Below are 25,804 nucleotides of genomic sequence, written 5' to 3'. Positions count from 1 at the left end.
GGACAATGATAATGAGTTTGTGGCTTAACAAAAATTCTTTTATGTTCTGGTCTTAACGAAGGGCAAGTGTTGTCCAAGGGAAAAGAAACCCAAGCGAAGATGAATAAATATGTTCTTGATTTCATCAGTGCTAGGAAAAAAAAAAACCATGTGGTCAGTCAAGTGACCACATCTACAGTACTTATAACTTTAAATGCTTCATTTAGTGTGTGAGTGCGTGCACACGTACGCACACACCTGCATGTGTGTTCAAGGAGTTCGGGAGCATGGGAAGATTCAGGCATAGTAAGTTTAATGATCATGTTATTATTTGCAGGCAAATTCCATAGCTGGTCACTGTGCTGGCAGCCCACAGTTCTCCCACTACAGGGATGGCAATGACATATCTCCGCAATCGAATTTCTCCAGACACCATCCAACAGGCTTGCTGGCTCAGGATGGTCATCCTGTTGCAGGCTTTCCCCTATGGAAAGCTGCAAGTCCAAGGTAGAGGAAAGCAATTTTGTGCACACAAGGAGGCCCATAGCAGCACTTTGGCATGAAATGAGGCTGAGCAAAGAAAACCTTTAAAACAACACAAGGCCCAGCATTATTCTTATGTAACAATCTCCTCTGTTAGGATTATGCTCATATTCTCAGCGGCCCCCGAGCACACACGTGCTGCGAGGGAGAGGAAATGAAGCGATGGCGGCGGAAGAGGATCTGAGAGTCGGCAGGCCTTACGTCTGCCTCATCGGTCACCGGTCACCTGTCCTGGGACCACTTTGGTTCGGGGCTGACCATGGTTCTCGAAGCTCCATTGATACGCAAAAGAGAAGGTGGGACTGTGGCAGGTGACTGCCGCCACATGCTCACATGGGGGGGGGGAGAACTTGGCTTGTCAGAGCTCATGCCGCTAGGCCAGGGCTAGGAAGAGTGGGACAGAAGGATAGAAAGGAAACCCCGGAGGAGAAGCTCCTGCTGAGAGAGAAGGGCCGCTCCTCCACAAGAGTCCCGAAGGACTCTGCCGAGGCTGGAAGAGGATAGAAAGCCGATCCACTGAGTGCAGTGTGAAGTCCTCGAGTCTCACTGGGGAGGGTCAGGTGAAGAAGCTAGAGAGGGCAGTCCCGCCCAACACCTGGCTCCAAGGCATCGGTTCAGCTCTGATGATACCGGAGAGAGGCCGAAGGGTGACGAGTCCCACAGAATGGAGCTCTCTGCTGTGTTCATCACTTACAGAAGTGACTAAGGAAGGCTCCTATTTTCCCTCAGTGCTTCTGCTTTGGGGGAGTGGCCTGAGGCTGTCTTCTACCCATCTTTTACTTTGGGGAAGGGATGAAGCCCAGCCCTGGCTCAGGGAACATTCAGAGAAAGTCGGGGCCCCATCAGAGCCTATTTTTACTAAAAGCAGCCCAGGTCAAAACTGAGGTATGGTTACTAATCACCTTAAAGCATCCTCACCAACTTACTCTCCAAACCCCAAACCAGCCACACAAGCTTCAGGCCCAAGGGTTTCTCCTCACAAGGGGTCCTCAGGATGACTTCCTTAGGGACCATTCTCTGGAAGTCACTACACAGGGGTCTCCTTGGATGTGTGTTCACTGTCCACTTGGGGAACTGGTAGAGAACACTTAGCTGTTGATACTTGACTATTCTGGGCTTGGCTTAGCGGTAGCCTTGCTGCTTGACAGAGGCCTGCTGCTTCCAGCCCACTGTGGTCACTCGTACCGAGTTCCTCTTGTGATTGTTGGAAAATTGAGTCTGCCTAGAGTCCCTTAGGTCTCCTTCTCTGTCTTGTCCCTATTGTTGGGGGTCCCCTCTGACTAGAATCTAAAGGGCCAAGGCTGAGAACTGCATGGGGTTCCCACACTGTGGCTGAACCCTACTGGGGTTGGGCCCTGGCTATTGGAGTTAATATTACCTTTACCGGAGCTACAGGCACCTTTGGGGCCCTAGGGAACCTCTGTCTCTAGTCTATCTACCACAGCACCTACTGTGTGGGTAACAGACCACAGGGTCTACTACCGTACCCACCAGCACCTCCAATTCTGCTTCTTTGGCCCTCACCTTCATGGTATGGGCTGCTGTGCTATGGCTTTTCTCACCCAGACCAGCCCTTGCTGCTGCTGCCACAGCACCTTGGGCCCTTCTACTCTGGCCCTTCTCTCCCGCCCTCCCTTTTCCCGTCAGCATCCAGCGCTCTTGACTTAGCGTGTGTCTCTTTGGGGGAAGCAAGCCCCAAGAACAATGCATGAGATGCTGCTGGGGTTGCCCTGGGGGCAGCCAAAGCGCAAGAACTGGCACGGAGATTCTTCTACTGTCTCCACTCTTCCTGCGATGAGATGCCAGGAAGTCTTCCCAGCTGCTCAGGGCAATGAGCTTAGACACAGGCCAGCCAGATCCTGCTGCAGCTCATAGAAAAGTGGGAAGGGGCAAGGGAAGCCAAGCCACCTTTGTGTCCCTTCTCCCATGGGAATAACCCCCCACATCCCTGTATTTTCTTTCCCCAGCAAAGAGGCAGGACTATGGCAGTGCCCATCTTGCAAAGGGAAATAAAGCAAATTGGTGGGTTTGACTGGTTTTCCATCTGTCTTTTACTTCCTCTTTTCAGAGGATGCATGGCGTCCTTCCTCCATCTTCCTTCTCCCTCTTCCTCCCCCCGGGCCGCACTGGCTTCCCAATTTGGTCTTGGTTTTCTCCCTGTGAGAGAAGAGCATGCATCGGAGGGGATGGCAGCCTCTAGCACTTATCATCTTCTTCCGTGTCACTGAGGAGGTCACTGACAGCTCCACACATCATGCCAGGCCCAGGCCCCCCACGCCTCCGCCGCCGATAGTGCCCGTTAGGCATCTGCCAGCTGTGCCGCAGGGGTGGGGCGGAGCCGATGGTGTTGGAGCGGCCCAAGCTAGTAGCCACGGCTGCCTCAAAGGTGAGTGTCTCCTCCTCGCCACAGTCTGAGGCGTGGGAGTCTTCGTGGAGGGCCAGATAGGGCTCGGAGATGTAGTGTTGAGGGGAAGAGTGCTGGCCCTGCTGGGGGTGCAAGGAATTGGAAGACTCGGTCAGGCAAGCGCTGTTGCTCTCCAGGGCTTGAGAGGCCAGCGGGGAGCCACCCTCACTTCCATCAGGAGGAGGAGAGATGCCCCCGGTGTGTCTCATCAGGGAGCTGTAGGAGAGGAGGGGCCGAGGCTTTGGTGGCACAGGTGGGAGCTGGCGACGACTTCGTCTTGGAGTGCTGGTGTCAGAGATGGAGGGAATGGAGCTCTCGCTCAGGGAACCAGTGCCCTGCAGCGCGGGAGAAACATGACAGATTAGACGAGGCATGGAAGCGCCTCCACGTGGGGCCCTCTTGAAGTCCCAACCTCTCCTGCAGAAAGCTCTTGAGTCTCTGGAGGAGGTCTGAGAGGTAGGCTGTACTACTTGTACCCTTCAAGGACTCGGGGTTCAGGTCAATAGTGAATGGAAGACATCTAGACCAGAGCATTTCAACTTCTGCAGTAAAGACAAATCTCTGGAACTCAACTACCGAGGCAGTCTTAGAAGGGCAGGGCTATGGTTAAGCCTCGGCATTTGTTTGAACTTACAGCTGTGACCATAACACTCAGGTGGCTAGCCAGGAAATGGAAACTCTGTATAAGAAGGGCACACAGGAATACCTTAAAATTCTAGGCAAAACAATGCTCGGATTTGCTGTCTGGGAAACTGTTCTGGAAAATGAGTTCTAAGGAAAAGCAAACTCCTTTCCTTCTCCGTCAGCAGTGGCTTGAGGCCCTTGGCTTCCACACATTGTCTGTTGTCTCAGCCCTTAGCTGCCTTCCTTACCTATTCCCTATCAATAGTACCCGAGCCCAGGGTTGGCAAATGCGTTCTAGCACTGGACTCTCAAGGTGTGGGGGACCTGCAAGGCTCCAGTGAGGTTCTTTTGAGGTGGAGTCCTTTCAAGTGTGGAATTCTGGCTTGGACTTTTAAGCCAGTCTCCTTGGATTTCTTAAAGTCCCAGGAATCTGCTGTGCTAGCACAGGGCTGGCTCAGCGGTGATACTGTTTGGAAGCTACGGCCATGTCTCAGAATCGACATTTCCAAAGGAGTCCCCCCTCTGAACTCCAGGAACTCCCCTCCAGAGCTAGGACTGGGAGAGAGGGACAATACAAAGACTACTGTCACACGGCTGAGGTTTCCTAGGCATAGAGAGGTGAGACATGCTCCTTCTCTTGATAAGGCCGCACAATAGGTGAGCTTGGTTGAGCTGTCTGCCTTACAAACCCTGACTTGACAGATGAATCGTCACTACAGTTAATACGAGGATCACACCAGAGCCAAACCTTTTTAGCTGAAGGACCAGCTTTATTTTGTTAAGTCTAGCTAAATTTGTATATCCTGATTCTGGGGACAGGCACGGACTGACTTCCGTAGGGGGAAATCTTGCTTCTTTTAAGTTCCTGTCACCTCTGAATCTCCAAGCACAGAAGAGCCAGCCTCTGTGTACCGAGGTTATTTCTGGTTAAACATCGGGCTCTGAGCTCCAAGAGGCCCTCCTAGTACAGAACCCTCCCCTCCCTGACCCTGCTTCTCATGTTCACCTGTCTGTTGGGGGTCTGTGATCTTCCCTCGCTGGGTGACCTGGACTGGCGTCGTTCTGGGGATTCCCAGTCAGCCTGGGTCCCTCGCTCCTCAGAATTGCAGCGGGAGACATCAGGGGAGAGAAGGTGCTTTCTCTCTTTGGATCGGCCTCTCTCCCTGCCTCCCGAACGGTGAGTGTCAGACTTGTGGCCTGTGGAAGGTGACAAGAAAACAACGGGTACTTATTATTCAGCTCACTCCGGTTGGTGACTCCAGGCCAGGGACCATGCCACTGTGAATTGATCTTGATCGTGTCCCTTCAGAATTCAGGACTGAATCCTAACCTCCAGGAGAATGGGGACAAACAGGCTTTGGGAGGTGACCAGTTCAGGAAAGCAGGGCTCTTATGGAATAAGTACCCAGAGACACTTGGCTTCCCTTCCCTGCTGACTACCCTGTGAGGGCCTAATGAGAAGAGGGCCATCTGAAAACCAGGAAGAGTCCCCACCAGACACTGCTCTCATCTTGATCTTAGGTTTCCTGGCTTCCTGAACTGACTGAAGTAGCCTAGCTTCTTCGGGCAGATGAACAGATGACTTGACAGGAAATGAAAGAGAAATGGGAAAGAAAGGGTAGAAAAGTCCTCTTTCGTGAGCAAGAAAGTCCCCAAGGAATCATTGAGAAGACATGCATCAATGAGAATAATTTGTTTTCTCAGCTCCCTTCTATGCCAGCTACAGTAAACAGTGTCTCTGCCAGTAAATCAATGCAGTGCAGGAGTTATCTGTATCCCACACCAGGAAGGGAACTGAGAAGGTTCTGTGAAGGAAATGCTGGCCCGTGTAATAGAACGGTAGGATGAGAAGCCTGGGATTTAATGTTGAGGTTTCCATTCTAGTCTTAATGCTGCTCTCTTCAAGTTTGATTCCTACACCTAGCGAAGTAGGCAGAATGAGACGAATGGTTTCTTAACACTTAAAAATCAGAAAAGCATACAGAGAGGTTTTAAATGAAACCCAGTGTCTGAAACAATTCCAGATAGTACTATAGGGAAAGTTGAAGCTGGTGGCAGAGCTCAGCACCTTTGGCAGGTTGGGGGTGGGGCCTGGGGACTAGGGCAGGCGTGGCCTCTACTATATTCCTATGGAATCTGGAGCATTTCTGAGGAGGTTAATTGGAAACCTTGATGAGTCACATTGGCATTTGTCTAGGGTGTGCCACAGGATGACAACTCAGAGGTAGCGATGCACTTTGGCAAGGAGCATCGCCTTTCATTTTGTGTGTCCCAATGTGCATGTGCAGGTCTGAGGAACTGGTCTTAGCTCTGCGCTGGGTCTGAGACAGTGCCTTGTTGTGTCTCTACTGTTGGCAGCTGCACACTCAAGAACAGCAGCAGCCACCTTGCCGGAGGAACCTGGGATGGCAGATTTGCACTGCAGGGCCCCAGTTTTCTGTAAGGTCAGGGGTTTGAATGCCTGTCTCACAATTGCATAGCAAGCTCTTCAAGCATGAGCCAGCCAGCCAGTCCTTGCTTTGCTTTCTTAAACCCTGGTCTTTATCTAAACCATGTTCCAGTCATTTCTGATCCTTGAAAAAAAAAAAGTCCATCAGTTGCCAAGAAAAAGGACAGGTGCTAAAGGTGACCCTCTCACCAGAGTCAGAATTCAGGCGGTGGGCTGACAGCCTCAGGGAGGAATGGTAGCTTCTGCGCCGCGACTTGTAGGTATTTTCACTGCTACGCTCCATGGAGAACTCCTCCAACCATGAAGAATTTGAACGCTTATCCCGAATTGTAGAAAATGAACGTCGCATAGAACTAGGGTCTGTTACCACCTAGAAAGGAAAAAAAATCCAGAGGAACACAAGTCTGAATTAATTATTGATAGAATCTGAAAATCCAGACATGGGACTAACACTCTTAGAAACTGTGAACTATATGACCTCTGGAAAAACTGTCACCTCCCTTGAATCTGCCTTGCAAAATCCTTGGCTATAAAGGAAGACGTGTCCTGCTTCAGCTACACTCACTGAGAGTGCCCTCAGTTGTCTCCTTGTTTTTGTGAATAAAGCAGATGAGTCTACTAACTGTGCAGAATTCGGGCTGGCACTGTGCAAATGTCTCTTAGAACTATGTTCTACAGGGGCTTAGTCAGGACCTACTGTAAACAGTCACTTTTGAACCAGGTGATAGCGATTGTCCAAAGACTATATTCTGAGGGAAACATGGTTTTTTTCTTTCATTATTTATTCAACAGATAAGGTTCTGCCCTATAGCCCCCTAGCCTAGGAAAGCTTGTAACTTAACCATTAAGGAAGAACCACCCTCCTGTCATGACCCCCCCCCCCACCCTAGCCTCCCATAGCCCCTTCCAACTTTGGATTGCCACAGGTGTTAGAACAGATCCACAAAAACTTCTTGTCTCTGTCAAAACTTCATGTAAGACAGACAAAGAAGCCAAGGAAACAGACAAAGAAATGAGGCGTGGCTTGCACTGGATAAGACAGTCCTGACATAAAGCGGTGCGGACAAATAACTCAGATGTGCTGAAGGGGCTGGGGAGAGAAAAAAAGGGATGGGAAAATACATAGAGAAAAATGCTGGTTGCTTGGCTGCTTGGGTCCTGAGAATGCTTAGCCCAGTGCAGGAGAAGTTAATACTATTTTATTGACTAGACTTTTGAAGGCAGGGCCTTGCTACAAACACAATATAGAGAAGACTTTATCAGAAATAGTCCATAAGCTGCGTTTTGCATGTAGGCAAGAGGTAGAGAAAAAGTCCAGGGCTTACCTGAAAATATCAGGTATTTCATAACCCACTTAATTAAAGCCTGGGATGCCACTGCATAAGGTGTGTGGTCTTGAGTTTTACCTGGGGGTCCATAGTCAGTCGTGGCATAGAGGATGCCCTCCCAGATCCCGCATGCTTCTGGGTGTCCGGAGGAAGGTAGATGCCATGGTTAGAGGACTGCACACTTTTTAATTCACTAACCTCTGGCTCCTGGAAATAAACACACAGCCAAGCTTGTGGGACTTGGTTCCATCCCATTGTCTCGCACCTCCAGGAGATGATTCAGCCCCCGTGGATAAGAATAATTTTTAGAAGGGAGACTGATGCTTAGGAGGCCCTGACTGTAGGAGGATATATGTATTTATGTGCATATGTGTGCCTAATTGTACATGTGTGATGCCAGATATCTCAAACAGAAGGCTCTAACTGGGATGACGGGGTGAAGGCCATCTTTGAAACAGAAGTTCAGGTAGTACAACTTTATCAAACAAACATTTCTGCTCACTGGATGCTTTATATATGCAAATTATATTTTTGATAGGTGTTGTTATTGTCTTTGTTCTTTGAAGAATCCTTTTATCAGTTGTATAGGAACTAGGATTTGACAGAAAGTCATTCAGTGTCTAAGAGCAAACATGTTATGAATTAATTCATGTATATAACTTATGAGTTCTGTAATTAAAGCCACCGAGAATGTCATGGATAAGCTCTCTCAGGGATCTACTAATTAGGTCAATAGAAATGTAATCTAAACCATGTCTATGATATGTGATGTAGAAAATCTTTCCATTATGATTTTATTTAACTTCATCTATCCAAATATCATCACACCAACACATAAGAATTCATTTTTATAATTAGTACATTTCATTTGTACTCATAATATTTCAATTGTTCATCAGCCATGTGGCTGTTATTGTATTCAAATGTGCCCCTCCAAAGTGTTACAAGGTTGGATAGGAAAGTGTTGGTTAAAGAACATAAGTTTGCAATAAGGATAACTTGTGTTGCTGTATAAATTCTGAAACTTCTTGTTGATGATCACATTAACCACGAAGAGATCAAAAAAAAAATCTTTGACATCTAGAGATTATTCTATAAAAATGTCATTTTATATTTACATACCCATAGTTTATGGTATAAATACCTAAGTAGGTCAGCACCCAAAGAAAGGGAAACCTGGGGTGGCCAGCCAACTTTATGGCTACTGGAGTGGCTGGGAAGAGGGACCTTTCCAGGGCATGTGAGATGCACTTGAGGGAGCCACAACATTTGTAGTGCATGTGATACTGTGCACACAGTTCCAACTCCAAACAGATGCAGTAAAGACACTGTAGTCTACAGGTGCCAGAGGCAGCGAGACACACTCCATATGCACACACACACAGATCATGGCCACGCCTCAGGACATGGAGCAGGGACCTAGAGGGATGGGCAGAGGCACACAGTGGTGAGTGTGTGGCATGGCTGACACCTGAGTTCAGATACAGACACCGGCACTGACAAGATGAACACAAATCCAGAAAGTTCTGGCACTACAGCTCAGCCTGGGAAAACCCACACAAATGATGAGGTAAAGTGTCCCTGGGGGGAAAAAGAAAGACCACGTTATGCCGAGTTGATAGATGTGGTGGAAAAATCTCAATAAAGTGCTGAGAGGAATTTTCAGACTCAAACTATCCATACCAGTTTAGTCCCTAGGTTTTAGTGCTAAAACAGCTAGGAAAGAGGGTGATTATTAAGAACACCCTTGGGGCAGTTGTTTGGTGTTCTAGGATACCTGACCTTGCTACCTTTCCAATATAACGGATTCAAGATCCTCTGTCTCAGCAACCAGAGATGACAGAATTACCTAGGCGAGCCACTCCTCTCTGTAGGAAACCTACTCCATCTCTCTCTCTCTCTCTCTCACACACACACACACACACACACACACACACACACACACACACACACCGCTCATTTGGCATGGCTCTGGGATATATAGTAGTAGCAAGAATGGTTTGTGAGATAAAGGAGAGAACAAAGTCACCTATGAACCATAAAGTAATGAGGCTCGGCTCACTTAGTGCTGGTTCTCTGTGCAGACATTCGCAAAAACTAGGTTTTGTCTTGCTCTCTCCAATTAAGCCTGGAAAAAACTTGGGACTCTTAACTCCCAAAGATGGAATAATGGCAAAACTGATTAGTTTGGCAATCAGGTTTTGCTTTTGCACTAGTAAAGACAAAATCTTAACTGGTACTCTCTTCTTCAAGATTGAACTTTACTTGTTAGGGTTCTCAGAAATTGTACCATCTAGACTAATAAAAAAACTTACGCTGACCTCAGGAAAATGACTTTAGGGGCTTTTTGAGTGTGTGGCCTTGTAGAATTATAACTGAAGGGAAGAAATCTGCCTGAACCCACACATGGCAAAAGTGGTGCCATCTTCTGTATGTCCTGGTGGACTGCTAGTCATTGTTGCAGATGCAGCCACTAAGTATTAGAGGAGGCGGGCTTCCCTCAAGGATGTAGGGGCATCCTATATTTCCATAAGCAGCACTTAGTGGTATTCTATACAATATGAGCAGATACTACTATACAATTATATAGTGGTATTCTATACAATATGAGCAGATACTATGAGAGTATCTTAAAGCCTTGCTATTGTAGGCAAGATTTTATATATAATATTTGCTCCGAAATCTGTTAAGTTAAAAGGGCTTGGCCTAAAGAAACATAAGTTCCTGCAGGAAGGAAGAGCCCTCTTGGGCTATGAAACCTTTAGAGGGAGCATTCTCAGTGAACAGGAGAAACTGGGTAAGAGAGGGATGAAAGTAAGCGTGAGAAGGATCAGGAAATACTTCTTAGGTCATAGACTCATTCATTCACCAGAGATTGCTGTTCCTGGAATTGTCCATCATCAGCAGGGTCCATACAAGCCAACTGGAATATTTCTTGCGGGGAGAGTGGACTCATTGAAGGGTATCCACTCCGACCACTCCTGAAAAGCAATATCAAATTCAGAGGCGATGAGAGACAGAAACAGTCATGCCATAACTTCCACTAACAAACCCCTTCCCATAGGAGCCCTCCTTCTTACAAGGGCAGCACCCTGCGCTCTCAGCTGGTCTATGAGTCTATTGACTTGCAGGTGGCTGGTCTTAGAACAGAAGATGTTTAAGAAAGTGTAAGAAAACATAGAAACTGGTGTTTTCAACCTGCGCTTGGAATCATTCATCATTCTGCTGGCGACCAGCATATCTGTGACAAATGACACCATTTGTCACACTCAGCCATATGGAAGACCAGTGCTAGACTGTAAACCTGCTTCTGTTGAGTTTCCCTATTGGGCAGAAAAAAAAGCCAGAGTTTAAACAGTGAACAGCTTGTTTAAATATTAAGCAGTCATAGTCTTAAAAAAAAAAAAAAACCACTTTCAGTAAAATGGTTTTATTGTGCCAGCATGCATGGCGAAACTCAATGGAACTGACTTGGATGAGTTAACATTTACTAAAGGGTTCCTCTGGGCTGCTCACTGTATCTTTTGGCTCATGCGCTGGGAGATGATTTCAGAGGTGGTGGTTGAGAAGCAAAGACCCTTGGGTTGATTGCTGTATGGGAGGATGTTTAAATGGTGATGAGGTAGGGCGGAACACAAAGCTGCCAAGTGAAAGGTACAGAGAATAGCATGGATTGATTCCTATGCAATCATGTCCAAGTTGATGTTCCCTGCAAAATTGGCTTCTGTTGCCATTCACTGTTTTCAGTGCAGTAACAGATTCCATTGTCCTAACCAGGAGTGAGCCCTTGTGACTATGGGAAGAGGGGCAGGCCAGAGCTATAAAGTCATAGCACTATAAGATGATACACCATCTCTCCAAGCACCAGTGTTCTGCTCTAGGGAGGCCCATCTCATAAGAGTCTATGGCCAAGGACTTTGCATCCCATAGAGAATTAGAGAACTGAAAGAATTGCAAGTTACTTTAAAATAATCTGTAGGCTCAGACTTACTAGATTAGCATTAAAGGAGAAGGTTTGAATAGCAGAGAATAACCTAATGGGTGTTCTGGCAGTGAGAATGTTAGCTGAATTTTACAACTCCCATAGAGTCATCTCATATTTAAGTCACCTGTCTAAATGCCACTCACTCATCCATTTGCCTTCTCCTGAAAACCAAGGTAACAAGATGGACAAGGCAAGTATATAGCATGGACCCCTGTTAGTACCACAGAGAACAGTTGGTTCTTCAATAGGTAGAGAAAACCTTCTATGGCTTCCATTGAGTCTCTAAAAGTTAATGTGTTGGAAATTTCATTACTAAAGTTATATGCTAATGTTATTTAAAGCAGAACACTTGGGAGAGGTCATGAAGGTGAAACCCCCATGCTACATTAGGTCCAAACAACTATGTTCGCAAGCCTATTCTGTCTCATCCCACACATGTGACAAAAAGGTCCTCACCTGATATAGGCACCATACTTTTGGGCTCCCCAAGACTCAGAATTATTATCCAAATAATTCTTTATAAACTACTAGTCTGAATTATTTTGTTAGAAAACAGAAGAAATAGTGGCAGAACCTTTAGAATCACAGAGCAATATCACAGAGTTAAATAATTTGAATTGAGTGCTTTAAAAACCTTGTGAAGTTCTTGTTTTTAAGAAATTGTTCAAAATACAGGATCATGGCCTCCCCTAGACTCTTGTTCCTACCTCACCAGCATTTTCCTTTGGCTTTCCTTTGCTCCCAGAATTCCATGTACAAGCTGTTTTAAGTTTGTTGAAAGTAGTAATAACCAGGCTTTCTTTCTACTAAAAACTTTAATATAGGTTGTTCCCACAGTACAGGGTACATCTGCTCCCAACAATACTCTTTCCATGTACTTTGGACTTTCCTTACTAAAAGTTATTTCTTCTATGGTGCGGGACGATTGTCTATATTCTGTCAATTACGTTTTAAATAAACACTGATTGGCCAGTAGCCAGGCAGGAAGTATAGACAGGACAACCAGACAAGAAGTAGAGGCAGGTCAATGAGAACAGGAGAATTCTGGAAAATAGGAAGCTCATTCCTCCCCAGTCCTGCCCAGACACAGAAGCAGGAAGATGTGACCTGCCCTGCTGAAAAAGGTACTGAGCCATGTGGCTAACATATACTAGAATAATGGGCTAATGTTAAGTTATAAGAGTTAATAAGAAGCCTGACCTAATGGGCCAATCAGTTTATCCTTAATATAGACCTCTGTGTGGTTATTTCGGGTGTAAGCTAGCTGGGCGACTGGGACAAACAAAGGATCCTCTCCTTTATCAATTCTAGATGTCCAGTAATCCATCAGAACTCTCATGTGCCTTCATACCCTGCTACTCATTTTCCTTCTGGAATTTATCACAATTGTACTTGAAAATGACAACTGTTTTCCCCTGGCAGCTTTTCTATTTAAAGTCTGACTTCCCTGTATGCAAGATCACTTGTTGGGGAGAAGGGAGCTATGTCTACCATGGTCACCATTGTAATCTCTATAATTAATTTCTGGCTCTCAAAATGCATGGCTCTAAAGAGCAACGGGCCTATAGCAATATCTTCCAAAGGTTTACACCAGAAACACGTGAGTCATCTTCATTCCTCTCCCTCCCTCTTTCACTCCATGTAGCAAACCTATTCCTAAATCTTTCTTCCCTGTTAAATACCTTGCCTGCCCAATGTCCAAGCCATTGCCATTGATACTTTATATAACTGCAGCAAGCAATTAAATGATGTCATCTCTAGAATTTTCCCTTAATAGTGAACTATTAAGTCTACACTGAATTCATAAATGAATTTTGAAAAGCACAGATCTAATCATGTCACTCTGAAACATAAAGCCCCATTATTTTAAGACAAAAATTGAATATTTTTATCATGGATTAGAATGCCCTCTGTGTAGCACCCATAACCCAAGAGTAGCCAACACAGGTGTCTTACCACAGTCGCACCTTTTGAGTCTGTTTCTTCCTTGAGGACACCCCCTACTACCCCACACCAAGCTCTCAAACTTAGGTAAGCAAATACTGTCCCTAGAACTCTCAGCCTAGAGCAAAGAATCCAGTGGCTGTTGCTTCTCTTTCCCTTTTATGTTCATCAATCACAGAGCCATGACACTAGCCCCATGGAGAGGGGACAGCCAAGCATTGAGAGATGGCAATCCTTCACAACAGAACTATAGCTAAGGTGCTAGTGTATTATAACACAACTCGGAACCTTCATCTACCGTCCTGTCGCTGGCTGCAGCCTACACACTCTTGATTTCACTTTCATCTTACTCCTGATGAGCCATTCTGAGAAAGTCAGCCCCAGAAAAAGAACTGACTCCCAGTGTGTGATTTCTGGACCATGTCCAGTGGTGACAGAATGCAGGCAGGAGTCCTGTGGACCCTTGGGTCTTACTCACAGGCCTGAACCAGGGTCCTGCTGGAGATAAGGCAGCGCTTTGGCATTAGCGATGATCTCCTGCGGCAGTGATGAGGGCTCCATGCGCTGAAACATGGGTGCATTTTTCTGTATTGAGACAGACAATTCCCATGACTTTGTGGGGACTGCTCTGAGAAGACCATAGCTTACATGAGCAACAAAGAAAGACGATTGGGTTCTTGTTTGACTTTCTCAACCTTTTAATTCACCAAATTTCTAATCCCACAACACTACAAATTTCATGGACCCCTCCCCCAGCCCCTTGTCACCTTTTAGGGTACTTTATAGGGAGGGATACATGTTGCCTGCCCCCCCTAGAAACCTGTGTTTATTCATGACCCATTCAATATACCATCACTGATCCTCACCTGTTCTTCCAGCTGCTGTCTCTGCTTCTTCACCTTGCTCTGTTTATAGTAGTCCATGATCATCATTGCTGCATAGATTTTGCCCACTGTTAGGTCAGAGGCTAAAAGCACAAGTGGAACATAGGATGAACAGAGAGGATGCAGGTAGGCATAAGCTTTCTTACCCACTCACAGGATGAACAGAGAGGATGCAGGTAGGCATAAGCTTTCTTACCCACTCTCCAAAGCAAACTTACACCCTGAGCCACTCATTCATCTAGTGCTTATTAGGGCTCTGAGGATACAGAGTGAAGAGATCCTTGCAGTGACGGCGGTGCTAACAGTACTGGATACTATGAAATATATTAATAAGTACTACCTCCTATATCATTCTAGATATTCATGTCCAAGTAGCAACACATTTCCCCAGATGTACTAGGGATTACTGAACAGTCTCATGTGGAAGGAGAGAGCTATGTACCCAGAAAATGCCATTCACAACCACAGTGACTCAGCTTAAGAAGTTAGTTTTAATTAGTTGTGATTAAAAAGTACTTCAGAGCAGTCAGACTGGAGAGGGAGGGGGAGAGGAGTAGGGGGAGGGGGAGAAAAGTGGGAGGAGGGGGAGGAGGCAGAAATTTTTTTTTTTCAATAAAAAAAAAAGTACTTTAGGAGTGAGGACTTAGTTTGCTAATGGCAATGGAATGATCCCTTTGTCTCCTTGATCATTCTGGTTTCCCTAAAAGATGTGGCCTTGGCATGTTGGGCCACAGTGACGAGCACAATCAGAAGGAGGAGCCACCACACCTTTGGGCATGGGCACAAGCAGATCCAGCATCTTCTGGGATAGGTGAGGCCAAATGGCCAGAGTTTCTTTTTGTAGCTCCGAGTCTAGCTGCTGTCTGTCTGCACCACCTAGGATAATATGAATTATTAATAACCCAATCATAACTGACACAGAATAATGACGACTGGGGAGTAGGTGGGGGCAGGAGCTGAATCAGCATGGCACCTCCCATGATGAGAGGAAACCTTGGCACTGAGTGAACAGTGAATCTGCACAGTGGATCTGCAACACCAGCATTTCTGCTGAGGAAGCAGAATACACCTTGGCTCCTATTTTAAGTGACGGAGGCATATTCTTCCTCAGGGATCTGAGGCTGAGGCCAAGATCAACTTCCTCACTGATTCTAACAGCCTCCCAGGTGCTCAATACATCAGAAGGAAATGAAGACAGCCATAAAGAAGACTCCTGCCTCATTAATACACATCATTCCTCCCATTGACCCTAACTATACAATCTAAGTGATCTGATTTTTCAAAAGGCAGGAGAAGGCAGGCTAAAAAGTCTTTATAGATGTCATAGACTGCTTCTCTTCCTTTCCAGACCACTGGATTAGCAATCATAACAGGCAAAGCATTGCAGTGTCCACTATGAAGCCTTCCAAGACTGTAGAGAAAAGATGCTATATGGGAAAAATTACAGAATTATATCTGGAATGCTATTATATATGTCAGGCATGGAGTACCAAGTCACTTATTTTTACCAGAGAAAGGGCAAGTCTAAAGTTACTGAGTTAGAGGTAAAATCAGGTCAGTGCATTATTGGGTGCATGGCCAGCTAGACTGCAGTTCAGCTGTCCCATCTTATAGCAGCTTCTCAGGTTATAACCGCCTCCCCTTTCCTCTCTCCTTCACCTACTAAACTGACCTTTGGCGATTTTGATGTCCAGGGCTGTCCGGATCAGAGCCATAAGTGTGGAGGTAAAGTGGACTGTCATGTCCTCAGCCACTGGCATGTTCATCAGGACCAACCTCTGTGTGAAAGAAAAAAGAGAAAGAGCAAGCAAAAAACAAATATATTGAAAGACACCCTGGTTTAAAAGTTTAAAAAAAATGAAGGAAAGTGCAGAGGTCAAGTGCACAGACAAAAAAGAAGGGCAAGGATTCCCCATTTGCATCCCAGCCTGGTTCTCCCTACTTCTCACACAAAGCTCATTCGCTGCTAGTTTATCTAGGGAATGATGCCAAATTACAAGGAAAAGGGGTTTCCCAATCACTCTGTAGAATCCCTTCCCATGGGGAGTGCAAAGAGTATCTCCCATTGGGATGGGAAGGGAGTCAGCTCTGGGAGGTGGCTCCACTCCCTGCTCCAGGGGTGCGCTCTATTTCTACTTGTCCAATGAACACCCCCAAATTCAATGGAGAGATAGGGATAGAATTGGCCTTGCGTATCTCACTTGAAAGATGTATCCTAGTGCCCCCTTTTTGAGTCTTTAAAGGATGGAATTTGCCAGCACATGACTGAACATGCAGAAAGTCCAATTGGTCCAAGGGATGAGGAGGAGCAGGATGGCGGGGCGGGGGGAGTGCAAACAGGCTCTAGGGGAGGGTGAACGAGGAAAGCAGGGAAGACAGAGTGAGAGAAGGGGGTACAGGCAGGAGCAGAGTGGGCAGGCCTTGTTTCCCTCACCCAGAGGAAGGGATCCAACTGAAATGGCCAAATCCACTTCTCAGAGATATCCTGCTTTTAGAATTCTGTAAAACTCTCCTCCCATGCCTCTCCCAATGCATTCTATCAAGTTTCACCCCAGAAAGTCAAATTCATTTCTCATTGTGGTACTTATGGGTGTCAAAAAATACTATTCCCTGTGCTGTGTACGAGCAGCCACGCACTGGGGTGGAGGGGGTTCCTAAGAACTACATTCTAGTGAGATGTTCTCTGGGGAAATACAGTTTGCAGAGAACAGCAGAAGGGTCCTGGTGGCAGTGGTTGTGGCAGTGGTTGGGGGTAATGGTTGATGGTAGTTGGTGGTGGTGGTTGGAGCATGTCTTTCACCAACCACGCTCTCCAATACTCGGTTGTATCATCTTGCCTAAAGCAACTCCACAGACACAGTGTGTTAGAGTGTAAAGGTTGTTTCTTGTCTGTTTCCGAGTCTCATCCCTCCCACTTCTAGAGAAGTGGCAACATTGCTATGATGTATGTCCAGGTGAGTGAAAAAGCTCTGGAGTTTTTGGCCAACTTAGACACTATCGGGGAGCTAGCACTGACAGAAGAAAACTCCTGGCCCCAAAGCTTGATAACTCCCAGTGGACGATGCTCTACGACCACGAGCAATCTACCCACCACCTGGTCATGCTTAAGAAGGCAAAGCTAATACTGAACACATCTTGTGCCCATCTTTGCCCTCTCAAGGGCACTGGGTAGCTGGCCAATGGGGTATGAAAGCTGCATTCCTGTTAATCATAAAATTGAAGACGTATTCCTCTTTTGTGTTTGTCTCTAGAAGGAAGCTATGTCATCACAGGGGGAAGACATTTGTTGGGAGTTTTCCTTCTACAATTTTCCTGTGGAACGATCCTTAAGGATTATTCCATTATCCCCCTAGCTTCTGAGTGAAACCATTTCTTTCTCAGTAAGCTTTCCTGGCTCTTTTGTCATGGGCTTCTTTCTTGCCCATCCAACTATTTCCCTGGCCACCACTCTGCCTCCTTTTAAAGGAAACACACCACTTAGCAGCGCCTTTCTAGTAGCCCACTCACAAGAAGCCACACACGTGTAGAAACACAGTAACACAGTGAACAGTCCACGGGGAACAGCACTAGAACCACTCTTGTATCCTTCATGACTGCATCTTCAGGACCCTTTCCTGACTCTTCAATCCTCGAGTCCCATTGCCACCTCCCCAACCCAGCTTCCTCCCATCGTCTGTCCTCCCCACAACTGGATCCCATTTCCTGTCGGTCTCTAGCCCAGAACAAAGGAAGGGGTTTTCTACCTTATAGGCCACTTTGGAGGGACATCTCTTGCCGAGGCCTAGCGGTGGTGACATGAGAGTCAGCATTTCATACATCTCAGTGTAATGGATGCGGCCACTGCTCATGGGGGGGGGGGTAAGTAGGGATAGGAGACGGGCAGGGCAGGAGGGGTGGCCGGGAAAGGGAAAAGTGGTAAAGGAAGGATGCAGACAGGTAGGAGAGAGGAACAGCATTCCCAGAGAGCCAAAACAAATTAATACAGGAAACGGAAGAAAAAAAACAAAAACAAAATGGACAAACAGGAAAAGAACAGGAAACCTGTTAATCAAGGCAAATCATACAAGTGACTCCGTCCTGGTGCAGATTTATATCACGCCCCACACAGACCCGGGAACGCTAGTCACAACCTCTGGTCCCTCTGACACTGTCAGAAGGTGCTGACGGGTAGGGGTGGGGCTCACTTTCTCCTCCTTGGTTCGTTCTGCACTGGCTTTGTAGTTCACTGCATCTACCCGCAAAGTAACACAAACATGTCTTCAATTCCCAGGGCTGTGCGTGAGCGGTATAAACCGGATAGACGGTGCTCCAGCCGTGGGTGGGAATTTCTGGCCCCTACTGGGGCTGGGATGCTGGCCCAGAAGTCAGGCCCTTCCCCTACCCTGAACCCACAGGCAGAACGTCGTGTATCCCCCCCTCTGTGGTGTGTGTGTAGCGGGAGGCGGCGGCTTGCGTTGAAAGTGGTGGGCTGAGGTTGCTGGTCAGAAAGTCGGCCCTGTTGCTTCCACCTGGCTCCGTGAAGAAGAGTGCTCTTTATTCCCCAGCATGCACCAGGGTTGATGGCATGCTGGGGACAGAAGAAACAAAACCAGGAGGAGGAAGAGCATCTCGCATGCCATGCTACCCTCCCACATGCGGCTGCGGGTTTCCCTAGGATCGAGTTTAAAGAGCGACAGCAGAGGCAGCTGTCCAGCCTCCGGAGTTCAGACTCAGTGTCACCATCCCAAATCAGCTCCAGCCATCATCTAGGCAGACAGGCTTCCTGAGCCCGGGTCTTCTTCCGCTGCCTGAGCAGGGCTTTGCTTTCCTCCCATAGCTCCTGAAGCAGGGTCCTTATCTAGCCGTCTTGGGCTTGGTAGAGTGGCTAGGATACTGAGTATTTGGGGTATGGCAGAGTTCAAATTTGTATCTCTGAACCTGTTGGTCTAACCAACAAGTAGTGGCGTGACAATTATGGAAGACCCTTTACAAGTGTGTCTGGCAGAAACCTATGGCAAATGATCTATTCACGGTCCTTCGGTGTCTACTGAGGTCATTTTAGACTCTGTGCTGTGAAATTCTCTCATGGCCTCCAAATCCACCCAATTCTCTATCGCTTCTTCCTCTCTCTTCTATAGCTTCTATCGCTGACCCGACCGTGGCAAAAGCTCTCAGGGGAAGGATGACTAGACTCACACTTTGACTCATGTGGTTAAATGAAGCTCTGGTGAAGGGAAACCAGAAAACCCTTTGTCTGACTAAAGAATTTCTACATTCGGGAGAAGGGAGAGATCCTTCGGTAAGAGGTACAGGCTAAGGTAAACTGGTGCGCATGTGTGAAAAAAAAAAAACTACTCAAGTGGCCTTCGTATTGTCCTCAACTCTCTTCTGCCTGCACCATAAAAAGTGCCCTTCTTCCTGCACAGCAGCTGCTGGGTCTGGGAGGGTTTGGGCCTCTTTAAACTCAAAGGAAAGCAACATGAAGGTTCCCTCATGTGGCGCAGTGGTGGTGGAGCAGGGGGCGGAGAGGGTTAGATGCTGCATCCCACTGCAGGTCATGGCCGAGGACTGGGAAGCAAACCTTGCAAGCCACCCTGTAGGGGCAGTTCTCTCCCAGGCCCAGAGGAGGCGAGATCACCCGCACTAATTTGTACATATCCTTATACGGGATCCTGCCGCTGTAAAGAAAGCACAGGTGCGTTAATAAGATATTAGAGAAGGGTGGGGATGAAATGACGGCCTCTCCCTGCCGGGACTGCCCAAAAGAGGTACGAGCAGTTTGTTGGTGTTTGACAGAATTAGACCAGAACAATGAGCCCCAGAGAACTACCGCCTTGCCAAACTACTGTCGCAATTTCCCTTGGGAAATCAGAGTCCATCTAGTATCAAAAGGAGCTACCTAATGCCTACGGTGCCCAGAGATATCTTTGTGGCTCACATCTGGCCTGAGTAGCTCAAGCCCTAGCTAGACTTCTAAGAGCAAAAAAGACAGCCAGTGTGTTTCTGACCAACGTCCAGAGCAGATGTCAGGTTGCCCACATGTGAACTATCAAACTCTCTGCTTTCACACACACACTGATTATAGTCAGTTACTCACGACCACCAGTCAGCACCTTTTTGTAGATTGTGAGAGACAAATTTCCCACTAAGCTCATTAGCAAGAAACAGCATTTCCATGAGAGAATTTGAAAAGGCTTTGGATCTCTGTGTGGCAGATTATCCTGAGTTCAGCTTGGGTAAGCTCTGCCCCATTCCACAGGAGCCTGCTGAGATCCATGTCCACAAAGCAATGTGGGTGGAAGCCTGGGAACATTCCCCTGCAGCTCCATTCCCGCCACTAAAGATCCAGAGTTGATTTTTTTTTTTCCGAACCTTGTCTTCCAGGAACCTTCTAGAGACTTCTGGCTTCTCATAGAAAGGGAAAATTTTGACACAGGATTACTTTTTAGTGGGTAAAACATCTTCTCTGTCAGGAACCAAAACAAAAAAGCCACGATGGGCTCTGAAGTCACATCCTGGACCAGGCCAGGGTTTCTCATAGAAACCATGAGCACATTATCTCCATCTGAGCATCCTTTTGAGCCATCATCAAAGCTAATGTTTTCTCCAACTTCACTCTTTCTAGCCTTTTCCTGACTTGGTGCTGATTTCTCCTGGATTCTTCCAGACCGTAGTGCATCAGTATGTCCCAGTGTCTCATCCTTTAACAGGATGGAAGGTAGACATGTGTCGACTTATTTTTGCTTCTTAGAGTAGTATGTAGAGTGCTCACAAGTGACCATAGGCTAATGTCTTCTACAACCTGTTGCCAGTTCCTCTTATGAAGACCCTCACTCGAGTACTTTTGTTGTTTTCTTCTCAATAACCTTATTCTACCAAGGAGGCCAATTAAACTGTAACCAGAACAAGTATTAATTCTCTAAACATTCAAAATGACAGAAGGGTTTGTCTTTTTGTTGAGTTCATATGACCAAGTCTTATGATTAGTCCTGGCAGAGCTTCTTTTCAGCAACTGAAATGGAGGAGGAGTATCTTTAACACACTTGGCATTTGGATCCACAGACATGAAACCAAAGGAAGCCGTGGTTCCGGGATCCAGGGGTACCTGCATGAGGCTAGGTGAGCAACACTCTCCTTTGATAGCGATAGTTTCTCTTCAGTCAGGTGAGTGACAGGCATCCGGCATCAAGGCCGTCTATGCTTTATAGATGGTGAATCTCCTTATTCCCAAATGGCATTCACAGACCATTTTTGTCAATTACCCTAAAGTAGCATGCATGAGGTAACAACGTGCTCACAAACACAATCCAGGCTAGGCAGGCATCATTGCCATCACTTGGTAGCTGGTTACATAACTTGTCCAACATGAGAGAACGGATAAGATGCAGGCCTACCATCACTGTCCTCTAAGACAGTGCCGGTTGAATACTAAAACCTTCTGCTGGAGATTGAATTCAGCAAGGAAAATTTATTGCTTAGCCACTGTACCAGGAAAGAATTTACATAACTCTGTGCCCTAGCTCATTACTGCAGAGGGGAAAGGAATTCTAATTCACCCAACCACCCTGAAAACAGTTAACCCAGGCAGAGCAGCTTCACAGGTTGGTAGATTTGGGGAAGAATTGCACATTAGGAAGGGAGTGTCAGGTGGAAGCAACATGGTCCCCTCCTGGGAAGGGTGGCGTTTCCTGGAGTATTGTAAGAGGGGACCAGAGTGGGTAGAATGGTGAGTGAAGACCCAGAAGCTAAGTTGACCTGGGTCAGCCAAGCTTTTCAGTCATAGAATGTCTTCCTGTCCTCAACAGCAAGGGCTGAACCACTGTTTGTGTTTTTGCAGCAGGGGTCAGAAGACTTTTTGTAACCGTGGAGTTTTTTGACAATACTTTAATAGTAAACATTTTGAGCTGGAGGATCATACCACCTTTATTACAACTATTCCCTCTAGGGCAAGAACAGCCATAGATGATAGATTAAATGAATGGCTGTAACCGTGCCTCTATAAAACCATATTTGTTAAAGCAGTGAGCTAAACTTAATTGACAGGTGGTGATTTGCTGACCCCTGCTCTAAAGTCTAAATGTCATATCACATCAGAACTATTGGACAGCGAAAGACAGCAAAGAAGTCAGTCCTGCCAGCTCCTGCCTTTAACTCGGTTCCATGTGATAGAACCCCACAAGTGTAGCGGGTAACACTTGGAAGAACCACTTGTTTGATTATTTGAAATATAATATCAGAGTTTTATTCAACCATATCTGCTGAGAGGAATGAGGAGGAAAACACTAATACCACTAACCATGGTGGCCTGATAGGTCCCATTGACCTAGAAACCCCTAACCCAGCCCCTGGTAACTCATGGCAACAAAAGGAGGTTGGAAGCTACCCTGGTTGTGAAGCAATCGGGGTATAATGAGATTGGCAAACAAGGGTACAGCCTGCCATAGAAGCCCAGGAAGAAAAAGACTTTGGTGAATGGCTTAATACCAGTGCCTCTCTTCCATGAGCTACAACCCAGAGGGGTTTCCTTCTCTTTCATAACAGGCATTTGAGCAACTCCAATCGAGAAGCCCCCGATCTCTAGGTGGCCAAGAGGCCTACGCACCATGCTGCTCTGTCATATTCTGCCCAGACACGGACAAACTCATCCAAGTGGTGAGGTCCCAGGATAGAGGAATCTCGAGTCAGGTACTCAAAGTTATCCATGATGACCGCCACGAACAGGTTGAGCATCTGTAGGGCAAGGGGAAGAGTTAGGAGAAACTAGAGAAAGCCAAGAGATCTCACGGAATGCGACTCGTTTTCCTGATTCCCACTGCACATTGCATTGTGTGGGCATTAACGACTTCAGTTTTCTGTGCCACTTCTCATTTGCATAATACTCCATTCCCTTTTATTACCTGTTTGATTAATTTAATTGTTCTTGTGGAAGCAGAGGGAATAACCATCTCAACGTTCTTACAGGCTAGAGAAAGTCAAGGCCAGAGAGCAGCATTCCTTCTCCAGCTCATTCCTCATGCTGCTTCACAAAAAGGGTCTACAAAGAGTACTGTTAGAGTGCACATATAAAGAATATATGAAGCTGACCGTTCACGGGCCCGTTGTCCTCTGTGCTTGCTTAGTCGATCTTTACTATGTACCCAGTACCTGCCAAACACACGGACTCAGGTGCTGGCTTCCGAGATTACAAAGTGCTTGTCCAGAACTACATCCCTATGCCTAGCACAGCGCCTAAACACAGTAGCCCTTCACTAGAACTTGTTACAGGAATGCTCTTAAAGAGGTAACTAGTGTTTAGAAAAGACAGTGATACATCGGAAATGGGGAAAAAGTTGCAAATCATCAAAGCCATGAAAGCAGTGACCATAGAAGCAGAACAGCATCTAAAGGCCATTTCTGGTACCTAAAAAACATGGAGAAGTCATTTGATTCTTGAACTGAAGCACGATGAAGCAGGTTATATTTACCAGATCATGGAAGCACAGAGAGGCAGAGGAGACAGCATGAATGCGCACAGACATATGTAGGAGCAGGGACAGTCTAGGGGTCTGTAAGGAGAGCAGGGCCAAGTGCCAGATCACAAAAGCATCACGTTACCATGTTATAGTTGAAACCAAGACCCTGCAACTAGCCAGACATTCTTGTTTGCTGCTTGAGCTATTTCATCAGATCTGGTATTTCAACACCCAGTCACAGATACTAGAAGTATCAACAAGCGTGGCTGAGTTCCAAGGAGGCTCTGTTTATGGATTTGGGTTTGAATTTCATATCATTTCCATAAGCCATGAAAATACTATCCATCTTTTCTTTGTCTCTCCCTCATCTAAGAACGTAAAAATCATACTTCATAAACCATACAAAAACCAGGTGCAAATCAGATTGGCCCATGGGCTATAGAGTCTCATGAGCTATAGTCTGGACTATTCTATAAGCCCCAAGAACTACTAATGATGGTTAAACAAAGAGGAGCCAAGAGATATTTGTCTATACAAATAAGCTTGGTAATGGTCAAGAAGGTAGGTGGGAGTCCAGGGTGAGAATTTCTCCTGGGCCAAACCATTCACAAGGACAGTAATAAAGACAGGGATTGACCAGAGTCATCAGTTCCGTCATGTTCCTAGAGTGTCATTGGTTGCTTGATTCCTAGTACAGAGGCCCTTGCCTGTCCCTATTACTGTAGTCCAATGGGCACTATCCTGTGACCTAAGCTTCTCCCAGTCATGGAATCCTATATTTCCTTAGCTCACAATGAGTGGGAAATCAACAAAAGCCCATGAAAGGGCATTGGGTAAGAGATGTGATTCTCTCTGTGTGTTATTCTTGAACATGAGAAGATATAATGTCCAAAGTTAATGCTATAGCTACCTGGTAACCATTAGATGGGGTATTTGATGAAGACACTCAACATGGGGGAAAAGATTGATGAATACAGAAAGCTGGAAAAGGAAAATGAAATTTGTCCTGGCGATGCTGTCTGAGCCCCATATTAAGGTTTGTTTAGGCTGTATCTGGGCTTTTTTTTTAACTTAAAATTCAAGATTCCTATCTGATGGAACAATTGGTAATGAGAAAATAGAAGTCTCTGTTGTAGATTCCTAGGTTAAATGGCTGGGCTCGTGGACCTGCTAGATATGTAGGCAAGGTCTCCAGGATACAGAGACAATCTACAGGAGGTACACTTGCAATATAGTCTTTACTACATGGAGAGGGCTGGGTATATCCTAACTGCACAGACCCCTCTTTACCTCTGCCTACGATACAGATGGATGACTGGAGGTTGGCTTTTTATTCTCTTAGCATTAGGGTGAAGGACATTCCTTAGATGATGCAAGAACGAGGCATTGTCAGGCCATCATAACAAACATGACAGCTTCCTCCAGACTTCAGTGCCATGAAAGCAACATCTCTCTGGTTAAGATGCTGTTTTTTGAGAATTGCCGTTTCATACAACTGAACTCAATACCGGCTTCTCTGCCACTGAGATTTGAGCCACAATGATTTTATTCAACTGCTTCCTGGATTATGAATGTCTTCCATGTTCTACACATTTTTTAATACTCCTTCTGAGCACTTATTATTAGTGTTCCTAATAACTATTAGCACTGCTATTGCTCGTAATTGTGCAGCCTCTAACAGTGTGCTGTGTGTGTTAACAGCTATTGTTTCTTTTCATGCTTGCTCTAACCCTTTGTGAGGAAGTTTGAATTACTATCAGCTCTTTGAGAAAATAAATGTTTCTGATTCATAACCGCATTCTGAGCTCCCAGCACATGGCTAGTCTCACCAAAGGGCATCAGAAATCTCTGTTGAGTGGTTGGTTTGAGCTGAAGAGTGTGTGACTTGCCCAAGGTCACAAAGACGGGCTTATGTAGGGCTGAGACTTGAAGGCAGGTCATCTCACACTGAATATAGCCTCATTAAAAATAACATTAATGTGAATTATGTAGCACCCTCCAGCTCAAGATTCTAAAAGTATCATTACAGCCTCCAATTAATTTTCCAGTTTTATCTCTGGTTTCTTTTAAATATTTATCATCAAACACTTAAGCTATATAAGATAAAAATTGAGAGGTCTATGTGCCCCTCTTTCGGTTTCCAGTTTGTCTTTATCAATGATTGTTAATTGCCTGTGTGCTGGTTTCTTATTTACTGGAAACTACATGGAGACCATGTCTTGCTAACAGTTCT

The 25,804-nt window shown here is 46.1% G+C and overlaps 1 protein-coding gene across 9 annotated transcripts in view; it reads right to left on the bottom strand.

Moving 5' to 3' along the window:
• Positions 1-275: 275 nt before the first annotated feature.
• The window catches only part of Cacna1e (calcium voltage-gated channel subunit alpha1 E), a 425,171-nt gene continuing 399,642 nt past the window's right edge, over positions 276-25,804 (bottom strand). For 6 of the 9 annotated variants that reach the window (XM_050135145.1, XM_050135149.1, XM_050135147.1 and 3 more), the window contains 11 exons: positions 22,722-22,849; positions 17,884-17,980; positions 15,813-15,918; positions 14,909-15,016; positions 14,123-14,223; positions 13,735-13,841; positions 10,197-10,308; positions 7,406-7,534; positions 6,189-6,369; positions 4,557-4,747; positions 276-3,261 (listed from right to left, as the gene is read on the bottom strand). In XM_050135145.1, the coding sequence (XP_049991102.1) occupies positions 2,719-3,261; positions 4,557-4,747; positions 6,189-6,369; positions 7,406-7,534; positions 10,197-10,308; positions 13,735-13,841; positions 14,123-14,223; positions 14,909-15,016; positions 15,813-15,918; positions 17,884-17,980; positions 22,722-22,849 (1,803 nt within the window). In that variant the 3' untranslated portion in view covers positions 276-2,718. Of the gene's footprint in view, positions 3,262-4,556; positions 4,748-6,188; positions 6,370-7,405; positions 7,535-10,196; positions 10,309-13,734; positions 13,842-14,122; positions 14,224-14,908; positions 15,017-15,812; positions 15,919-17,883; positions 19,798-22,721; positions 22,850-25,804 lie in introns of those variants that run through there. The other 3 variants (XM_050135146.1, XR_007590547.1, XR_007590546.1) reach the window with 3 other exon arrangements.

This window comes from Alexandromys fortis, unplaced genomic scaffold (assembly GCF_014885135.2).
Source record: "Alexandromys fortis isolate MF-2015 unplaced genomic scaffold, M_Fortis_MF-2015_v1.1 scaffold_21, whole genome shotgun sequence".
In the NCBI taxonomy this organism is placed as follows: Eukaryota; Metazoa; Chordata; class Mammalia; order Rodentia; family Cricetidae; genus Alexandromys; species Alexandromys fortis.
This window is presented reverse-complemented; position numbering and strand designations above follow the sequence as displayed.